This window comes from Dicentrarchus labrax, unplaced genomic scaffold (assembly GCF_905237075.1).
Source record: "Dicentrarchus labrax unplaced genomic scaffold, dlabrax2021, whole genome shotgun sequence".
Lineage (NCBI taxonomy): Eukaryota > Metazoa > Chordata > Actinopteri > Moronidae > Dicentrarchus > Dicentrarchus labrax.
Genome location: NW_026136710.1, coordinates 22,234,244 through 22,253,659, shown reverse-complemented (window position 1 = coordinate 22,253,659; position 19,416 = coordinate 22,234,244). Strand labels below are relative to the sequence as shown.

Sequence of the window (19,416 nt, the reverse complement as noted above, 5' to 3'; positions counted from 1 at the left end):
AGAATAACAGAACATTTCAGATACCCTGCCGTGCAAATATTCACATTTAATCATTTAAACCTGAACTGAAAACCTCAGAACAACATCAGCACAAAGAGAGGAAAATAAACTTCTCTTTATTGAATTCCTGACATTTTTGCAGATCTGCCCAGAGGCCCCGGCAGCCATGTTGAAATTAAAACATAACCACACGAGCTTCAGACGATAATATAACCCGGCTTTCCAGTGTGAGAGCGGAGTGAGGCTGGCAGTCAGCAGGGTCGTGCGTTTATGTGGCTACAGGCTGTTTGTTGTTGAAGTCAATCTGATCAGACAGGGAACGGCGTGGGCCCTAAAACAGCAGGCTGGACACTGCCCGTCCACACTCGCCCCGTCTCTCTGTCCTTCCATCTCTCTGTCTGACTTTCACCCGTTTCATCCTGCTGTTCGGGGTCCAACTCTTTCTCTCTCTCATGTCTCCACCTGCTGTGCCTCACCTCTCTTCCTGTCCCGTTTTTGTCTTTGTGATTATATTCTTCTTGTTGACCTGAACATCCTCTACTGTCTGCTCACATCTTCTTCCTCACCTCTAATGCTGCTGTGTGTCTTTTCTGACGCAGAAGCACTATTAGTACTGACAGCAGTGTTAACCGCTGTACTGACAGCAGAAGTTTTAGTAGTTGTAGGTGCACAAATAGCACTTGGTAAGGATTGTAGTGGAAGCAACAGTACTGTAGTAGTGATATGAATAGTGGCATCAGTAATAGTATCATCAAATTATTGATACTACTTGAGGAAGTAGCTGTGTAATAAGTGGAATAATGTACAGTAAAGCAGTCATTGTTGTGAATTACACCCCTTCAAGGTGATTAAAGTCCTGTTGCGGTTTATTTGGCAACAATGGCCCGTTCACTGTACATTATCCCGTACTTACATGGATACACACCACAAACACAGGTCTCACTAAAGTTCAACTACTTCAGTTCATTTTAGTTCAGTTCAGCACAGTTCAGTACAGTTTAAAACAGTTCAATTCAACTTCCTGTTGCTGCTATGGTGTTGTTGTGCAGTGGTGGCTGTTTTAGGGGCAGGGGCAAAAAACCCCTGAAAAGGTCCTTCAGCGCGTAGAATGTTCAGATGCATTTCTGGTGAAACGACTTAATCAGCGTTAGGATTAGCACCCTAAAGGGCACTTTATCATGTTTTAAATACCATAGGGGCATCCAAGTAGGAACAATCAATGTACTTTATATTTACACCCAGTGAATTCTATCAATACTCCATTTTTCTGATCCTAACCCTCTCCCCCTCTGGTTTCCCTCCAGGTCCACTGAAGGTGGTTGTCCCCACTGAGTCAGTCTCTTCGTACCTCGGCGACACCGCCCTGCTTCGCTGCGAGGTCTCGGGCGACCCGACGCCTGTCATCCGCTGGCAGAAGAACCGGGAAGATCTGCCGCTGACCTTTGAACCCGACTCCCGTCTGGCTGCGCTGCCATCTGGCTCGCTGCAGGTCAGCCGCGTCCAGCCACCAGACTCGGCCACGTACCGGTGTCTGGCTGACAACCCTGGCAGCACCAGGACTGGGACCGACGCCGAGCTCCGAGTGCTACCAGGTAACTGATCGAACAGTGATGTACTGCGTCACATGGCTGCCTGGTTTATTGATCTATTGGTTTATCACACATGTTCATTTGAGGTCCACATGCTTCCAATCCATTTATCAATAAGTAGGGTGAGGAGCCTAAGTTAGTATCATTTATCTGGTTTCAGTGGACAGTTTTGGTTTTATTATTTATTCATTTTTCATTTATTTGAAATGTTGTTTGTATTATCATGAATAATACCTTCAGAAGGGGCTGATTTAGATTTCCGGTCTTGTTACAGTGAAGTACTGCACTAGCAGTTTTACTTAATGGTAAGTTCTGCTTTTCCAGCAGTCATCACTTTGTCAGGTAGTAATTTTTGTTCATTTCCTCCCAGTGCTGGGTGTCTCATTTTAAAATGAAATGTGATGTAATGAATATATAGAGTGTAAGATGTGATTTTAATAATGTGTCTGGGCTGAGAGGAAGCAGCCTCTCATCAGTCTGCGGGGAGTCTGTCAGCCACCGATGTTCCATACACTGTCCAATTATACGAGTCCATACGCTGTCCACTCCATCACTCAGATTACAGCTCAGGTTAGCTCACTCTCTCCCTGGTTAAACACCACTTTGACTCCCACTTGTGAAGTGTTCCTTTGCTCGATCCCAGCGGGAGGTTCCCCAGATCTTCAGCAGGATAATCACACGTGGGCTACTTTGCATATTAAACTCCCCACACACCCTCACATACTGCAGAAAATACTTTAACAGTTTTTTTTTTGTAGTTAATCCTTGTCTGGACAAGTGCCCCCTGGCTATTACATACTGCATTATGTAAAGTAAATCAATAAATTATTCATTAATCAATAAAAAATAGAAAATACAAGATAAAATACATAATGGGAGAAATGACAAAATAAGTATATTATACATTTGATTATAATAAAATATATAATTCCCATTATCGGCCGATTATCTGACCCGATAATTATCATGCCCCCTAAAGGATTTCTGTAGTTTTGTTTCTTTCAGGCTCCAGAGGATCTTTCAAACATTTCCTAAATCTATCACCCACAGAGTTTCCAGTTTTATCTTGTTCACATTGATCTGTATGAAGTTTAATAGATCAGATGATAAAGGTTTCATGATTTTTTTCTCCATAAAGATTATTGTTAAAAGGCCAGCACATTTTTGCAGCCTGTTGCAGTGCAGATAGATTCCTGTGACATGGTTTCCACTGTTTCTGTTTCTCTTTGATCTATTTGAAGTTTTAATGGAACAGATTAAGCTTTAATGATTTTGACTCCATAAAGATTTTATTAACTTTGACTTTATAAAGTTTTTAATGGATGGAACTGTCAGAGGAGCTCAGAGGTCAGAGGTTAGAGATTTTCAGATGGCACCATCTGATTACCATGTGACCTTTGACTTCTGTCCTACTTTCTCTGTTCCAGTAGCTGTGAGTCTGAATAAACCAATCAGATTAATGTACTCAGGTTGTCTTACATCAGTGCAACAACATGGTTCACACAAGGTTTACTGAAGAGTCGTGATTGGCTAATTTCTGCCATTTGGAGCTCTTCAATGGATGGCCTTGAAACTGCACTCATCAGTATGAATTATGCACAACTGTTGGAAAATGTCTGGTTCTTTGAGAGACAACTGTACAAGCCTATGGACATAGCCACTCACGTCTCTAAATATGAAGCTAGAGCCAGCAGCTAGTTAGCTAGCATAAAGATTGAATCAAGAGGAAACAGCTAGTGTGGCTCCGTCCAAAGGTAACAAAATCCTCCCCCCAGCACCTCTAAAGCTCGCTGATTCACATGTACTTGGCTAGGATCACCATTTTTCAAGTCCTGAACCTCTGTATCCCCAGAGCAGGTACTCACTGACTGTGCCACTGAGAAGACAGTTTTCGACACACCTTCTCAAAAAGAGGCGTTGACATCACGCGTGGAAAGTGGAAAATGTTTGTTGAAAGCTGTTGTTTTTGTCTTGCTTGTTTGTGTTTATGACATGAAGGCAGTTTTTAATTGCGAATTAAACTTGAAGGTTTTTAGGTGACTCATAGTTAAAAAGAAAAAAGTGGAAGTTTAATTAATATAATTCAATTCAATTCAATTCAATTTTATTTGTATAGCGCCAATTCATAACAGAAGTTATCTCAGGACACTTTTCAAATAGAGCAGGTCTAGACCGAACTCTTTAACATTAATTACAGAGACCCAACAGTACCACCATGAGCAAGCACTTGGAGACAAGGGCAAGGAAAAACTGCCTGTTAAAAGGCATAAACCTAGGACGGATCCTCCGGCTCTAGGTGGGTGGTCGTCTGTCTCGACCAGTTGGGGTGAGAGAGAGAGAGAGAGAGAGAGAGAGGCAGAGAGAGAGAGCGAGAGACAGACAGACAGACAGACAGGTGCATAGCAACAACAGTATTTGCAATGGCAATCTAGCAGGACCATGGCAGGAGGCTCCACCAGGATCGACAAGAACCTGCGAGACGAGAAAGCACAAGAACTCCGGGGAAGAAGTGAAGTTAGTAACATGCATAAATGGAACATGAATGAGTGCAGAAAGAGAGAGGAAGGGAGGAGCTCAGTGCATCGTGGGAAATCCCCCGATAGTCTAGGCCTATAGCAGCATAACTAAGGGATGGTTCAGGACTCACCTGATCCAGCCCTAACTATAAGCTTTATCAAAGAGGAATGTCTTAAGCCTACTCTTGAATGTGGTGAGGGTGTCTGCCTCCCGAACCACAACTGGAAGCTGGTTCCACAGGAGAGGAGCTTGGTAACTGAAGGCTCTGGCTCCTGTTCTACTTTTAGAGGAACCACAAGTAGCCCAGCATTCAGAGAACGTAGTGTTCTAGAGGGGTAATAGGGTACTATGAGCTCTTTAAGATATGAAGGGGCCTGACCATGAAGAGCTTTATAGGTGAGGAGGACGATTTTAAATTCAATTCTACATTTTACAGGGAGCCAGTGCAGAGAAGCTAGTACAGGAGAGATGTGATCTCTTTTTCTAGTTCCTGTCAGTATTCGTGCTGCAGCGTTCTGAATTAATTGGAGCGTTTTAATGGACTTATTGGGGCAACCTGATAATAAAGAGTTGCAGTAATCCAGCCTTGAAGTAACAAATGCATGGATTAGTTTTTCTGCATCTGTCTGTGATAGGATGTGTCTAATTTTTCTAATATTACGTAAATGAAAGAAGGCGGTCCTAGAGGTCTGCTTTATGTGGGAGTTAAATGACAAATCCTGATCAAAGATAACTCCAAGATTCCTGACAGTGGTGCTAGAGGCCAAGTAAATGCCATCTAGAGTAACTGTATCTTTAGACAGTGAGTCTCTAAGGTTTTTGGGGCCAAGAACAAGAATTTCGGTTCGAGTTTAACATCAGAAAATTGCAGGTCATCCAGGATTTTATGTCCGTAAGACATGTTTGTAATTTAGATAATTGATTAATTTCATTGGGTTTGATTGATAGATATAACTGCGTATCATCTGCATAACAGTGAAAGTTAATGGAGTGATTCCTAATAATGTTGCCTAAAGGGAGCATATATAAAGTAAATAGTATTGGTCCAAGTACAGAACCTTGTGGAACTCCATGACTAACTGTAGTATTTATTGAAGATTCATCGTTAACATGTACAAACTGCGAGCGATCTGCGAGCTTCAAATGTAGAAGCCCGTGGACACCACTCATGTCTTTAAATCTGTATCTAAGGCCAGCGGCTAGGTAAAAGTCTGTCTTAAAACAGTACTCACATGCTAAATATGTGCACTGAAAGTCGCAGTAATTTTTATTCATGTCTATAGTTGTCTGTTAATAGAGGCTGTTAGTGTAAGAGATGGGGGACAAAAGTTTACAGAAGCTAATACGAGCCTTTCTAGCATAAAAAGTCTCTCTTTCTGTTACTATCCCTCCACTGCAGCTCCACAAGGGCTAAAATATTAGCCTGTGCCAGTATGAACAGGAAGAATGATTACAATGTCGAAAATCTGCTCAGTTTATGATCCAGTTGGAAAATAAGCGGAGCTATCCTTTACATTCTGTCTTATGCTCCTGGGCGAGCTAAAGCTAGAGATTAAACACTGTAGAAACCTGATGAAACATTTAGCAGTTTAAATCAGTTCACTTTCACGTCAGCTGATATGGCCTCTCTTTCCATTGCCTTGACAGCTGAGGCTCATGGGTATTCTAGCATTTAAAGCCATCCAACTCCAGAAAATATTGTCACAGGTGGATACAGAAAAGTGCAGCACAAGATGTACATTTGTGCTTTTTAAAAGAGCAACTCTTCAGTTTGATTAGTTTTTAGTTTACACATCTGTATTCACAGATCCACTAAAAGATAAAATACAGTAGCAAGATCAGACACCAGCAGCATATTAACAGTCCTGTTGGAGGCTAAAAGAATCCAGTGGCTGCAGGGAACTGACTTCAATGTTTGTAAAGTGAATGTATGATTCAATAACTGTATTCGGAGACACATTAAAGGGACAGCTCACCTTCTGAAAAAGGAGAGCAACCACAAAATACATACAGACATAAAATATGGCATAAACAACTTTCCGTACTTGCAGGTTTAGAGATTAGTTTTCTAGTCAGGGAGCATCTGGAAATTGATTAAAATAACCAATTACCCTATAAATAATGTATGTTGTCCTGGAAATTATTATTATTATTTTTAATAACTTATCATGTGCTGTGGCCAGAATAATGTTAAGTTAGAGGAAAGCTGCTGTAGATCTTTTTCACAGCAGCCGTTTTGACCTGAAACAGTCGGATCAACACAGGTATTACCAATTAAGCTTCAGTTCCATTCAGGTCAGATAGAGTGAGAGGGTGTGTTGGCTCAGTGGAAAGGCTCCGCTACACTAAATGGAACGAAGCCCTAATTTGTATCATTCATAACCCCTGTGTTTACCCTACTGTTTGCGTCAAAAAACGGCTTTGATGAGAACAGACAAGGATGCCACGAAAGCGAGCTAACACCCATAAATGCTGACCACTGTTTGAGAGTAAGTGCTGTCCTGTACTGTGAGGAAAACCCACTGACATTTCTACATGAGTGTCCTCCTCCTCCTCCTGCTCCTCATTGTGATGCGAGTGGCGTTGGTGTGTCATCTGATTTGCTGACAGCCTCCTTTGGCGGCGTGTCTGTGAAAACATTAAAGGAGTCACACTGCCGCTCAGTGATTATCTCTGTGATCCCTCGCTCTTTACTCTTCCCTCTGACCAACCAAAAAAAAAAAAGAATTCTGCTGTGTGGACATTTTTCCCAATCCTCCTTCCTCTTTTGTCTCCTGGCGTTCACTGCTCAGGTTTCTGCTGATTACCCTGCTTTCTTTTTCTTCTCTTTGCTCCTGAATCCTGAGGTCATACAGCTTTACATCTTATTTATTGTTTGTGACAGATCTTCCCTGCTGCAGGAAACACATCTTATGAAAATTGATTGCATTTTGATGGAATTTAGTAGTTGTTGATATCAAATTTTAAATTTACAATATCAATGAAGCATTTTTAAATCAGTCAAATTTACAGTGAGATATAAACATCAAGCGTAGTGTTTTTCTTTAAGTTTCTTCCGAAAATGTAAATCAGCCCAATCACATTGATTTCAGGCTGAAGAAATGAGGTGAAATGACTAAATCCTACAGAGGATTACCAGAAAATGTCTGCTTGAAGGTGTGTGTGCGTGTATGTGTGTCGTGCCGTGGGGCGTGTTGATGTAACTTCCTGTCTGCCGAAGAAAATCGTCTCGTCGTTCTTTGAGAACCTTCCAGCCCTCGGGCCCAACCTGAGGGCGACACAACCTGACCCACTGCAGGAGAGAGAGAGAGAGAGAAAGAGAGTGTGTGCGTGTGAGTCCTTAGACGAGATCTGATAGAAAATCTGAGTGTGAAAACATGAAAGCTTCGACCGATGTCAACTTTTCAAAAAGTTAGTGCTGAGATATTTTCAGGATTCAGACAGCCAATCATCTGTCTGAGTGACATCATCCGATGACTGTTGCCACATCTGGCTTGAAATTCAGATCCAGATGATTTCTTGATATGTATTCATGCACTGTACCTTGTGAGGCTTTGGTACCAGGTTCCTCCTTGTCTTTCATTGTATTTCAAAAACTGGGACTTTTTGCAGTGTGTTGAACATGTCGTAGCTGTGCTCCTTGATCTTTTAAAACACTGTTAGGCAGTGTCTTGTATCCTCATTTCTGCAACACACTGAGAAATCTTCTGGTCTATCCTTTGGTTTCTAACTGCTGACTCCAGCTCCCTCTGAACAGCTTCCTCTTCTCAAATCCTAATGAGGGCCTGGAAGTCTTTGTTAGCGGTGTCATTTCAGCACATGCCCCAAAACAACATATGCTTATGTTCAAGTGACAAAGCCTTCTAACGGCCACAGTAATTAAGGCTGCTGTCAGTGTAGAGTAAAGGAGCAGGGTTCCCACATGTCCTGGAAAACATGGAAAACCTGGAAATTTAGCATTTGTGCTGGATTGATCATTTGATTTTTGCACAGGGTTTCCTAACAAAAGGCAACATTAGGTTCTTTTAACCACATCCCCTAACCATGAACAATTGTATGTTCTTGTTACCATGACAACAGAGATCGGATAATCTTAAAACCACTTACTTAATTTAACCCAAACCACCACTTTTCCCTAATGCTAACCAAGTTGTTTTTGTGCCTAAACAGAAACTGCTGTCCTTTCAGCACCAAGGACAGCGACAGTCCTCGTCATAAATGGGCTTTCTGTCTGTAAAGTGGACCAACAGGTTTCAGTAGCCTATATAATCAACAAAGGGAAATCCGTTTAATATTTATTTATTCATTTATTTCATCCCCTGCCATAGGATTTACACAGTGAGAGCACACAGTGAAGCTGTGGGTCTAAAGTTCACAGTATAAAGAAAGTAGAATGTAGGGCTGCACAATATGGAAAAAGTTAGTTCAACTCAAACTATTGGAGGAAACCGACTTAATTTAAATTAATTTCATCAAGTTGAATTTTGCTAAGTTTTCTTCCACTAAAGCAAATTAGTACATTACCTGCAAAAACAGTGGACAATTAAATAAAAACAACTTATCATTAATTGATATTTATATGTTAGCCAACTCATAATTAATGATATAAAGTCAACTTCAAGAAAATGAGTCAGTGGAACAAACTGGAATCTCGAATACTTAAAATAGTGCACACTTTTGAGGACACTAAGGACAGCAACTGATTTATTACTTCAGCAATTCATTTTGGAGTTAGGGTTAGTGCATGTGTTTTTAAATGAGTTCTTTTGGAGGAATAAATTATGTCTCTTCTTTTATTAAGATGTGTCGTCGGGTTTTACAGTGTAATAGGATAATAGAATAAAAGCACCCATAAAGGTTTTTTCCATGCATATCTTTGGAATAAGATCTGCTTATTTTGTATTTTTATATTCTTGATGTTTTGAGTTGATTATTTAGGTTGTTGGACCTGATGATATGTTCTGGTTGTATAGGTTGGATTTTGTATTTTGGGTTGGTCTGCTTTTTTTTGTTGTCTTTTTGTATGTGTGTTTGTCTTTTAGTTATGTTGTTGTGAATAAAAAAAAAGGGTAACACTTTATAATGAGTACACACTATTAAGCCTTAGTTAAGCTTGAATAAATACTGAATTCATCATTTATAACGCATGAATACACATTAGTATGTAGTTTATAAACACAGTTTAAAATGTTTTATTCATCATTGATAAGCACATTAGTTATGGATTAGTAAATACTGAATTCATCATTTATAAAGCATGATTCTGCTGTAAATAGTCATTACTATGTGGTTTATAATCACAGTTATAAATGTTTTACTCTTCATTGTACTGTACATTTCTGCATGCACTTGCACATCCACTATTCAGACATGTATTAATGATTAGTGACTGTGTTAGCAGATGTTTATTCATTTTCTAATGATGGCCTATAAACAGTTATTAATGCAGGAATTCACAGTTACAAAGCACTTACTACTCCTTAATTAAGTATTTTGCACGAGCTTATCTAAAGTGAGCACTATCTATGGCTTATTAAGGATTTACAAATGAGATATAAAGGCTGACAATGCCTCGAGACTCACAAAATGTTCAGTTATCTTAACAGACAAAGGAGAGAAACAACACAAAGGGATATAGAACATATTGTATTGATATTTACTGCAACTTCGCAACATATCGTATGCAGCTTTGTAACTGCCTCAATTCATGAATTCCTGCATCAATAACTGTTTATAGGCCATCATTAGAAAATGAATTTGTTTTTATAGAACATCTGCTAACACAGTCACTAATCATTAATACATGTCTGAATAGTGGATGTGCAAGTGCATGCAGAAATGTACAGTACAATGAAGAGTAAAACATTTATAACTGTGATTATAAACCACATAGTAATGACTATTTACAGCAGAATCATGCTTTATAAATGATGAATTCAGTATTTACTAATCCATAACTAATGTGCTTATCAATGATGAATAAAACATTTTTAACTGTCTTTATAAACTACATACTAATGTGTATTCATGTGTTATAAATGATGAATTCAGTATTTATTCATGCTTAACTAATGCTTAATAGTGTGTACTCATTATAAAGTGTTACCAAAAAAAGTTAGATAGTTTGGCCTACACAGAGCCCTGACCTCAACCCATATAACACCTGCCAGACCTGCTCACTCAACATCAGAGCTGGACCTCACTAGCGCTCCTGTGTCTGAATGGGAGCAAATCCCTGCAGCCAGGTTCCAACATTGGCTGGGAAGCCGGAGGAGTGGAGGCTGTTGCAGCAGCAGATGAATCACCAACCATTGTCTTATAATGACACATTAATGAGTTTCTCCGAATATTTACCTCATCTCAGCTCTTCAGTCCCTGCTCTCTTTTTGCCTCTCGTCTTTCAGAGCCCGGGGTGAGCAGGAACCTCCAGTTCCTCCAGCGTCCATCCAGAGTAACGGCTCTGCTGGGAGCCGACGCCGTGCTGGAATGCTCCGCCTCCGGATACCCGACTCCGACCATCCAGTGGAGGAGAGGAGAGGAACTGATCCAGAGCTGGTCTGTTTGTTTGACTGTCTGCTTAAATGTATTTATATTACACACAACCCCAAATAATCCAGCCTTAGGGTATCGTTTTGCACATTACAGCCCCACATGGCCCAGTCATTAGTGTAAGTCTAGTGATTATATATTGTATTTTTCTTATTGTCAACAAATCCCCCCAAAAAGCAACAATACTAACAGCTATTATGTGCCCTTGTGTGTGTATTATTAGCTGTTGCACTGACTGATGTTCCTTCATTACCACAAACACACACTGTAGTTTATTTTGATCCTACACACACCGTCCAGCTGCCCAAAATACTCACTAAAGCACCAAATGTGGATAAATCCACTGCTGGATAAAAAAAACTGTAGTGGCCAGCTGTTTTAGGATATATCTACTAATATTTACACTCTCAGTATCAATGGGGAACCTGGGGGACACCCAATATCCATTCATCTTACTTTAGGAAGTAAGTTATCAACTGATAAAGCAAACATGCAAAAAAATAAACAAACTCACTCTTCCTCCCTCTGTAGGAATAAGAAGTACTCTCTGCTGGCGGGCAGTAACCTGATCATTCGGAGCGTCACTGACGATGACTCGGGCGGCTACAGCTGCACAGCTACCAACAAGAACCACAATATCACCGCACACGCAGAGCTGAGTGTACTGGGTGAGTGTTTTGGGGCATTTATTGTCTTTATTTTGATAGCGAACAGTAGAACGGTGACAGGAAACAAGGGGATAGAGAAAAGAGAGGGAAAGACGTGCGACAAAGGTCCCCGGCTGTTGTGATTACATGCTTGATGTCTTAAAACACTAGGCAAAGGGGACTCCCCCCACCTAAACCTGATTCTAGCACCAACCCTGAAACACTCTCATTCCATAAACAGACTCGACTAAATGTCTCTCTAAACTTACATAAATCCCCTACTGCTGCAACGAATGATGATTTTCATTATCGATTAATCTGGTCCATAAAATGTCAGAACATAATGAAAAGTGATGCTCAGAGCCCAAACTGGTGTACTCAAATGTCTTGTTTTGTCCTCAACCCAAAGATATTCAGTTTACTGCCATAGAGGACTAAAGACAGTAGAACAGGTTTTTCTTAAAAAATGACTCAAAACGATCAATTGATTATCAAAATAACTGTCGATTAATAATGAATCTACTAGTTGAATAATCAACTAATCGTTTCAGCTCTAAAATCTCTCATAGAAGTACAAGAACACACACTTCGGTGCTCAGTGTTGTGTGGAAAATGAAAGAATGAAGCAGTGTCACTTCTCAAAACTCTCGAGGGGAAGAATAAAAAAAATTTAAAAAATCCTGGACTGGAAACTGTTAACAGCCTGACATCCCTGAAACGATACAAATAAATAAAATAGAATAAAAAATGGTCCACCATTCCTCCGCTGTCTGCTGAAACGCTCTCAGGGACAGAGCACCACGTCCAGAATCAAATGCAGCCGTGAAATATAAAATCGGAGCCGTCTGTTTGCTTCAGGAGGTTTTCATAAATAAAATATGTTTGTATTTACTGTGTGACTGCTCCTCAGCTGCTGCATTCACACTGAAGCTGCTCGTGTATTCAGACTTCTGAACAGCAGCTGATTGTTGGTTTGGTTTGAAGCAAACACTCAAAATATATTTTTGCTGTAATATTATTTGATTTCCATTAAAATACTGTGATATTTCACCATAAACCAATGATGTTATTTTCGCCGCTAATAATGCATAATAGAAAACACACTTTTCCTGCATAGTATTCCTTTTAAGCTATAAGCTAAGCATTAGCTGTATTTATGCAGGGATGAAATGGCTCAAATTTCCCTACCAGCATTTTGGCTTAAAAAGCACAAGGTTGAAACTGATTTTCATTCTGGTTAGATTGAATAGAATGTGTACAGCCATGCTCTGTGGGGATCTCACTGCGCATGAAGTCACTCACCTTGTCACTAGCAGCAGCTCAGGAACAGTGCTGGGCTCTGACACAGTTTTGTCCAGAATTGGGTCACTGGTCGTATTACGCCTACTGGCCCAAAAATCTTTTTCCCAGTCAGTACAAAAAAAACATCAGCTGTCACTGACAGTAACGATGAATTCATTTGCCAAAACAGAACAGTCCAACATGAGTCCAAAGTCTCGAGGAGCTGTAACAACAAATTCTTTTTGTGCCATTCATGTTTGTGGGCAGTCAACAGGAGGTCAGCCGCCTCAGCCAGACAGGGTGTTCAGATCAAAAACAGCCCATTAAAACCATACAAGGGGGGGTTGTATTGGTGGTGTCATACTGTGTAAAAGCTATTGAAACGTTTTACTTCAACAATTTTAAGTAATACTAACTCAATTCTTTAAGTTAAAAAACGTTCTTTATCAGGTAGCTTTAGTTATTTTAAGTGACACTGGCTTCATTTTGAAATTTCTATTTGTGCTGTTACAAAATACCAAGTAATTAATCAGGAATGTTTCTGTAAATCTAAAAAACTTGTAAAGTGTCACTTAAAATTAGAAGTAACAGCTGCTTAATCAAGAATCTTGTTTGTGACGAAATGGCCTCAGATACGATGGACTGAAAGGGATTTGTTGATAGAAATTAAATTATCTGAGGAAACATCTGTTTGGGTCTTTTACGTTGATGAAGTGATTTCTGCAGTCATTATTTCATGTATTCCTGCAGTAAGGGAAGGACTGTAAAGTCATATGAAGGGCATGACATTATTATCTTATGCACACAAGGTAAAAAACATCATCTTTTGAGGCTCTGTGGGTTCCGTAGCTGTCCCATCCAAATTGATATATAGGACTTTGAATGCAGGACTTATCAGACAACAACTACATTAGATTTTTTTTACCTTAATTAAAACAGAAGACAGTATTTTTTCTGCAAACAGAGAGTTGAAATCAAACAGAAGCAGCTGTTGTTTGTTCGACTCTCAGGAGAAAATCTGCAAATTAACCTTCCGGTGTTTTCATTCTCCTTCCAGCTGGGCCTCTCCGCTCGTCTCTCCGTCCTTTCATGTCTTTGTCTCGGTGTCCCCTCTGAGTCTGTCTCTGTGTTCACATCACATTCATATTCTGTTTACACTCTGCTCTCAACAGGCGCTGCCTGCAAACATCACATGATGTTTACAATAAACAGGAGGAGTCTGTGTTTTCAGTATGTTGTGTCTGGGACTGCACTGTATTCTGACATGTTTCATCAATGTTCCTGTTCACATCATCACCAGATATTTTAGAGCTTTGTAAACTCACAAGATGTTTCTGAAAACTATTGCACTTAGCGAATGTCTGAAAATGATTTGGGTGGAGAGGAGGCCTGCAATTATATTTCAATAACGAAAGGAAAATTAATTAAATAAATGAAAAAAGGCCCTCACCAATGTTATTTTCTTTGGACCCTCCCCTTTACATAAAAATATAGAAAAAATAACTGCAACACTCATCCATTATCCATGCACTCATTATATATCCATTAATAACTAACAGGCAAAGCATAAATAATTTAAGATGGTCTCCCTGACTGAAACCATAATATGTTGTTATATAAGGGTCATTCTGGTATGTTTCAACCTGAATCCTTTTCCGTGTGTTTTTATGTATAATGGAGACAACAGTTTTTAAAATTGGTCCAGTATTGAGTGAGACAGTCGGTGAAGCTGGCTGCAGCGTAATCCTTTTGGGCAATTACAAACTGTCAAAATACCTCCGCCACAAGTGTTTGTTTTTGCCACTGAAAGGCTCAGATTGTTGACATCAGTGTCTGACATCCTTATGGAAAGGATCCCTACAGAGATAGACCTTTTTGTTAAAGAGCAAGCTCATTTTTGCTTAACCAGAAACAGCAGTTACATCGCTATGTTCATGGCCCCCAGACTGCACAAACGAAATCAGTCATTTTACCCTTTAAGTTCATATCACTTAATTCAGACTCGACGGAAACTAAATAAAGCTCAGCAAAACCTTGGTTCGTCTTTCAACTGTTCCTATAATCTCCAACTCTGGTTTGGTTAAAATATTCCTTTAATTAGTTGGATGAGAAAATACGTGCAAAATGGGCTGCTATAGCTACCATGTAAATCCTTGGGGACAAGTGTGCCCGTCAAAGTGCGTCCACTAAAAGTGCTTGTAGTTGCCACTGACAGACTCAGATTGTCATTCTCAGTGTCTGACAGCATTATGGAAAGGATCCCTACAGAGATAGACCTTTAATTTAACTAGAAACAGCCATAATATCACTATCACTCTCCACCAGACTCCATAGACAAAACAAGTAATTTTACCTTGAATAGTACCGTAACACCATAACTTCAGTAAAAGTGGACAGAAACAAAATAAGACTCACCAATACTGTCGTTGTCAGTCTTTCCACTGTTCCAACAATCACCAACTCTGCTTTGGTTGAAATAAATCCTTAATTCGATAACTCGATTTAAGGGTTTATTTCAAAGTCACTCTCCCTTCTCTCTCCAACAACATCTCCCATTTTATCGATCTCTGTTTCACTTAAAGCTTTAAATGTGGATTGCTCTTCATGGCTTAGAAAAGAGGGAATTTGTGTCGTCGAGCGGCGCAACATTTGACGCCCATAACACACTGGACGATAGACACATGTCAAGAAGCCCCCAGAGTGCAGGCTTACATAAGAAAAACAATGGATGCAGGCCTTTTGCCTTTTTTTTTCACCCTTGCAAGATGTCCTCCAAGCTTGTTTCTTTTCAGGCTGTGCTGAGCTGGGAGGACGAACTATACAAAAAATAAACCTTCTAACCAAACTGAAACACAAGTACACAACTGAAACATAAAAAAAATCCATCCTAAAAAACACAAGTTAAATCAGGCATTTGAAAAATTCTTAAATAAAACACAAAACTCTGTATTAAACCTGCTACCTCCACATAATATCCCAAATTCTAACATACAACTCTCAACCTCAAACATTAAATGTAACCAACTAACACATTAGCCCTTTTACTAAAATCCGCTGCCTATCTGTGAGCGAGTGGTGCAAATCTAGTCACCATATGGCAGTGGTTACAGAAAAACTGGAAAGATGATAAAATAACTGGAAGGAAGAAATGGAAAGGAGGGAAAAAAGGGAGAAATCAATTGAAAGAAATCCAAACAGTAAAGCTGATGTGAAGCTGACCCCTCTGAGCAATTTATGATGAGCACACGGGGGCTGATGCTGTAGATTTTCTGCAATCTGTGTGTTTCAGCCTGTTTTTCACTCATTCCTTCCCATTAAAAGCTCTTTTTTGATAATACATTTCGGAGCTGAAGCAGACAAGGATTTAAACTGAGGTTGTTCTGATCATGGCGAGCCCGCAGCTATCTGTGAATGCACTCTGGATTTATTTATTCATCCCTCCATCTGTGCACCTTTTATCTCTCTCTGCCTCATCTGCAAATTAAATGTATTTGATAAGGTGAACAGTTTACTTACACACTACATCTAGACGCTCTCTCTGCATATTTATGGACTTTTGTGTATGGATGAACAAACACACACACTTACAGGAAATGTTAAGAGCTACTTATGTCACACTCACCACTCTGTTTTTATTTGACTAATTATTTCCATTCACTTGTTCTTTACCATATCAGTTGCTGTTAAAGTGACAATTTCCATTTAAATAAATCTGTTAGGTCACTGTTCTTTGCAAAATGGTGACTGAGCCCACTGATGAAAGTATTACAGTATTAAAGCTTTGCAGTATTACGAACTGGGTGTCTGTGGTGACAGAAGACAGCCGACCATCCGGGTACTTGCATCAAGCCCTGCATCCTTTTGGGTGAAAGCAGTTCCTCTAATTTGACTGGCAGTAAATGCAAATTCTGAGGTCTTTGCATATTTAATAGCATAAAATAAGAATACTGTTTTGCTTTTCAACTATTAGGAGCCAAAATCCTATGACCAGGCAAGCAAACAATAGAAAAAGATAAAGGAATATCTCCATTAAAGTGGATAAATCAAACCTATACAACTACCTTATTAAATCGTATACTCCTATCACTGTTTCTGTTGCTAAGACACTGTATTTTGTTTTTTTGGTTGTCTGTCCAATGTTACATTACTGTAAACTAATTATATCGCTGTGGCGAAGCAGAACTGTTGTCTTTATAGTAATAGCAGTCTGTGTTCATTAAGCAACCTTCATTAACTCACCTGTAATGAAGTGTTTGCCACAGACTTACAAATATTGACTGTCCCCCATTTTTATCCTCTCTGAAGATGGCTTGAGTCTACATATATCTCATGTTACTGTCCTTTGAGTAAGTAAAAGTAAAGGAAACTGTAAATCGTAAAGAGCAGATTTTGGCTTTTACAGCGCTTGTTTCACCCAAAAGGGGGCATGGTCACAGAAAGAGACGTATGCCCCCTCTCACCTTTCGTACAAAAATGTAACTATTCACACAACAAGACTCCAAACTCTAAGCACAATGTCATTGTTTTTGAAATTCTAATCACATTTTTGTCACAAACACTCAGTTCATAATACTGCAAATCTATAAATATTGCAGTACTTTAATCCTTGGGCCCTACAGACTCAATCACCATTGTGTTGCCTAATTTGACAATAGAGTTTGCCACTAGATGCTTCACATTAAAAGCAGTTTGAGAGAGCTGCAGGAGGTGATGACTTTCTTTTGTGGTAGCTTCTTAGGGCAAATGGAAATAATTTGAGTAACAAGAGAAACTGAGAGGGCTATTATTTGAGACTATTGTTTGAATACAGTTATTTTGTCTGAATTTGTATGCTATGAACAGCCTAAAAAGATATGAGTTTGCACCACCCAAGAAGTGAAAAGTGGAGAGAAAACTCCTTTTGCATTGAGGTTTCAAACATCAATGCAACAAAAGGTTGGTGCTCCATATTCATCAAGTTTGTTTTATTTTTATCCACAAATTCAAACCTCCCTTTAGCAGCGACTAACCTCATTTAACCTGCAGCTCTATGTTATTTTAGTTGCCATATGCTGTATTTCACATTTCATTTGGGCATAAACTTCTTAAGGTTCTTCTGCTCATTACTTTTAAGGATTTTGGAATTAAATCCCTCTGTGTTTGTCCTCAAAATGTCTAATTTTACATTTCCTGAGGCCAAAAGTCCACTTAGGACATGCAAAAATAGTTCAACAGTGTTTATTATTGCCCATAAAAAGCCTACAGATAAAATAAAAAAAATAATTTTGATGGAAAAGTTGGCTGTTGCTGACATGTGACAGGCCCACTTCTCCAGTCTAGGATTTATTTTAAACTAATAAAGAAGAAATATGCTGTGCTAATATGCCCCATTACACTTTGTTTTTCCAAATGGAGGCAGTTAGATGCTGATGAATATCCACCGTGTGGTGATGTATGGAGATGTGTGTGTTCTGACTCCACAGGGCAGTGACCATGATTAGATGATTAGGATAACGAATGCGTGTGTTGTTTCCCATAATAATGAGTGCGGCCCGGCTCATTAGCTGGTTCCTGTTAGCAGTTTAATGAAAGCTGTGAGAAACAGAGCCAGCACTGCAGCTATCAGTCATATTCAGTGTGCTGCTGTCAGCGCTGGCTGCTGGTGTTAGCGCTGGATGCTAATGGAAAAGGAAAACCATACAGGGTAGACGAGAGACTGTCCTGTAACCAGAGAGTGAAAGGGTTGACCCCACACTACAGATCATACAATATCACCACATGACAAAGTGTTGACAGTGTTACAGAGTTGTTTTATTGGTTCTATGTTGTCATGAGGATGTTAGACGTGTTTTTGTTAGTGTCATTATAGTGTTTCCACAGTGGTATAATGTAGTTATAGTGTATATGGTGTTAAAGTGTTAGTGTTGTTATAAGGGTTCTGCAGTGTCGTTATGGCATTATAGTGTTATTATGGTGTTATAGTTTGTTACACTGTTGTTATAAGGGTTTTGTGATAGAGTTGCTGTAGTTTTTTCAGTGTTATAGTATTGTTATATTGTTGTTATTGTGTTATAGTTTGTTTATAGTGTCATTATAAAGTTGTTATTATAGAGGAAATAGTGTTGCTGTAGTGTTATATGTTTAAAATCCACTTTTACGGGTGTTGCTATAATGTCTTATGTAGGTCTTATAGTATTGTTAACAAGCTACCTGTTCCTAAAACTGGAGGCCCTGGCTCAAAAATATTAAGTTGATAAGCTTATATTTTGGTTGTTATTTTGGTTTTCTTTTGGCTTGATGATTATGAAAAACTTGAACTGTGCTTCAAGAAGGGAGCCTTTCTTGTAGCAATCTTTAGTGCCAAGCTTGGAAGAGAAGAATAATGAATAATGTATCATTTGAAATTTTGTAATGGAATGTTTTGATCACTGCAATCATATTTTTTGGTGTATTGTAAACAGCAACATTAAAATAAAATCATATTAAATTAAATCCAATCTTCCCTTACAGAAGGTCTTTGGCTGAGTAGCTGTATTGGCTTGGAGAGCACACAAGCCCCAGAACAAGTTTATTGTGGGCCTGGCCTCAAGGTACTCACGATGTTAACATGAATAGAATAATTTTTAATGGCAGACATTTTGACTCATCATAGCAGGAAATGCCCAGATCACAATATTTAGTTTTGTGATATTGTTTGGATTGTTTGTTTTGTTGTTTGGATTCCCAAAAATACTATTCATTTTTGTGTTTTAACTCCCAACTGCTACAGCATGGTTGTAAATGTAAACTGAGTGCTGTGATGTTGGATGTTACAGTGACTGTGATAAATACAAATGCAGTCCCACTGTTCTGGT

At 39.3% G+C, this 19,416-nt stretch overlaps 1 protein-coding gene across 2 annotated transcripts in view; it reads left to right on the top strand.

Moving 5' to 3' along the window:
* Positions 1-19,416, top strand: part of dcc (DCC netrin 1 receptor) — a 281,121-nt gene that overhangs the window by 86,347 nt on the left and 175,358 nt on the right. For both annotated transcript variants that reach the window (XM_051413496.1, XM_051413495.1), the window contains exons 3-5: positions 1,305-1,592; positions 10,511-10,661; positions 11,187-11,323. In XM_051413496.1, the coding sequence (XP_051269456.1) occupies positions 1,305-1,592; positions 10,511-10,661; positions 11,187-11,323 (576 nt within the window). The remainder of the gene's footprint in view (positions 1-1,304; positions 1,593-10,510; positions 10,662-11,186; positions 11,324-19,416) is intronic.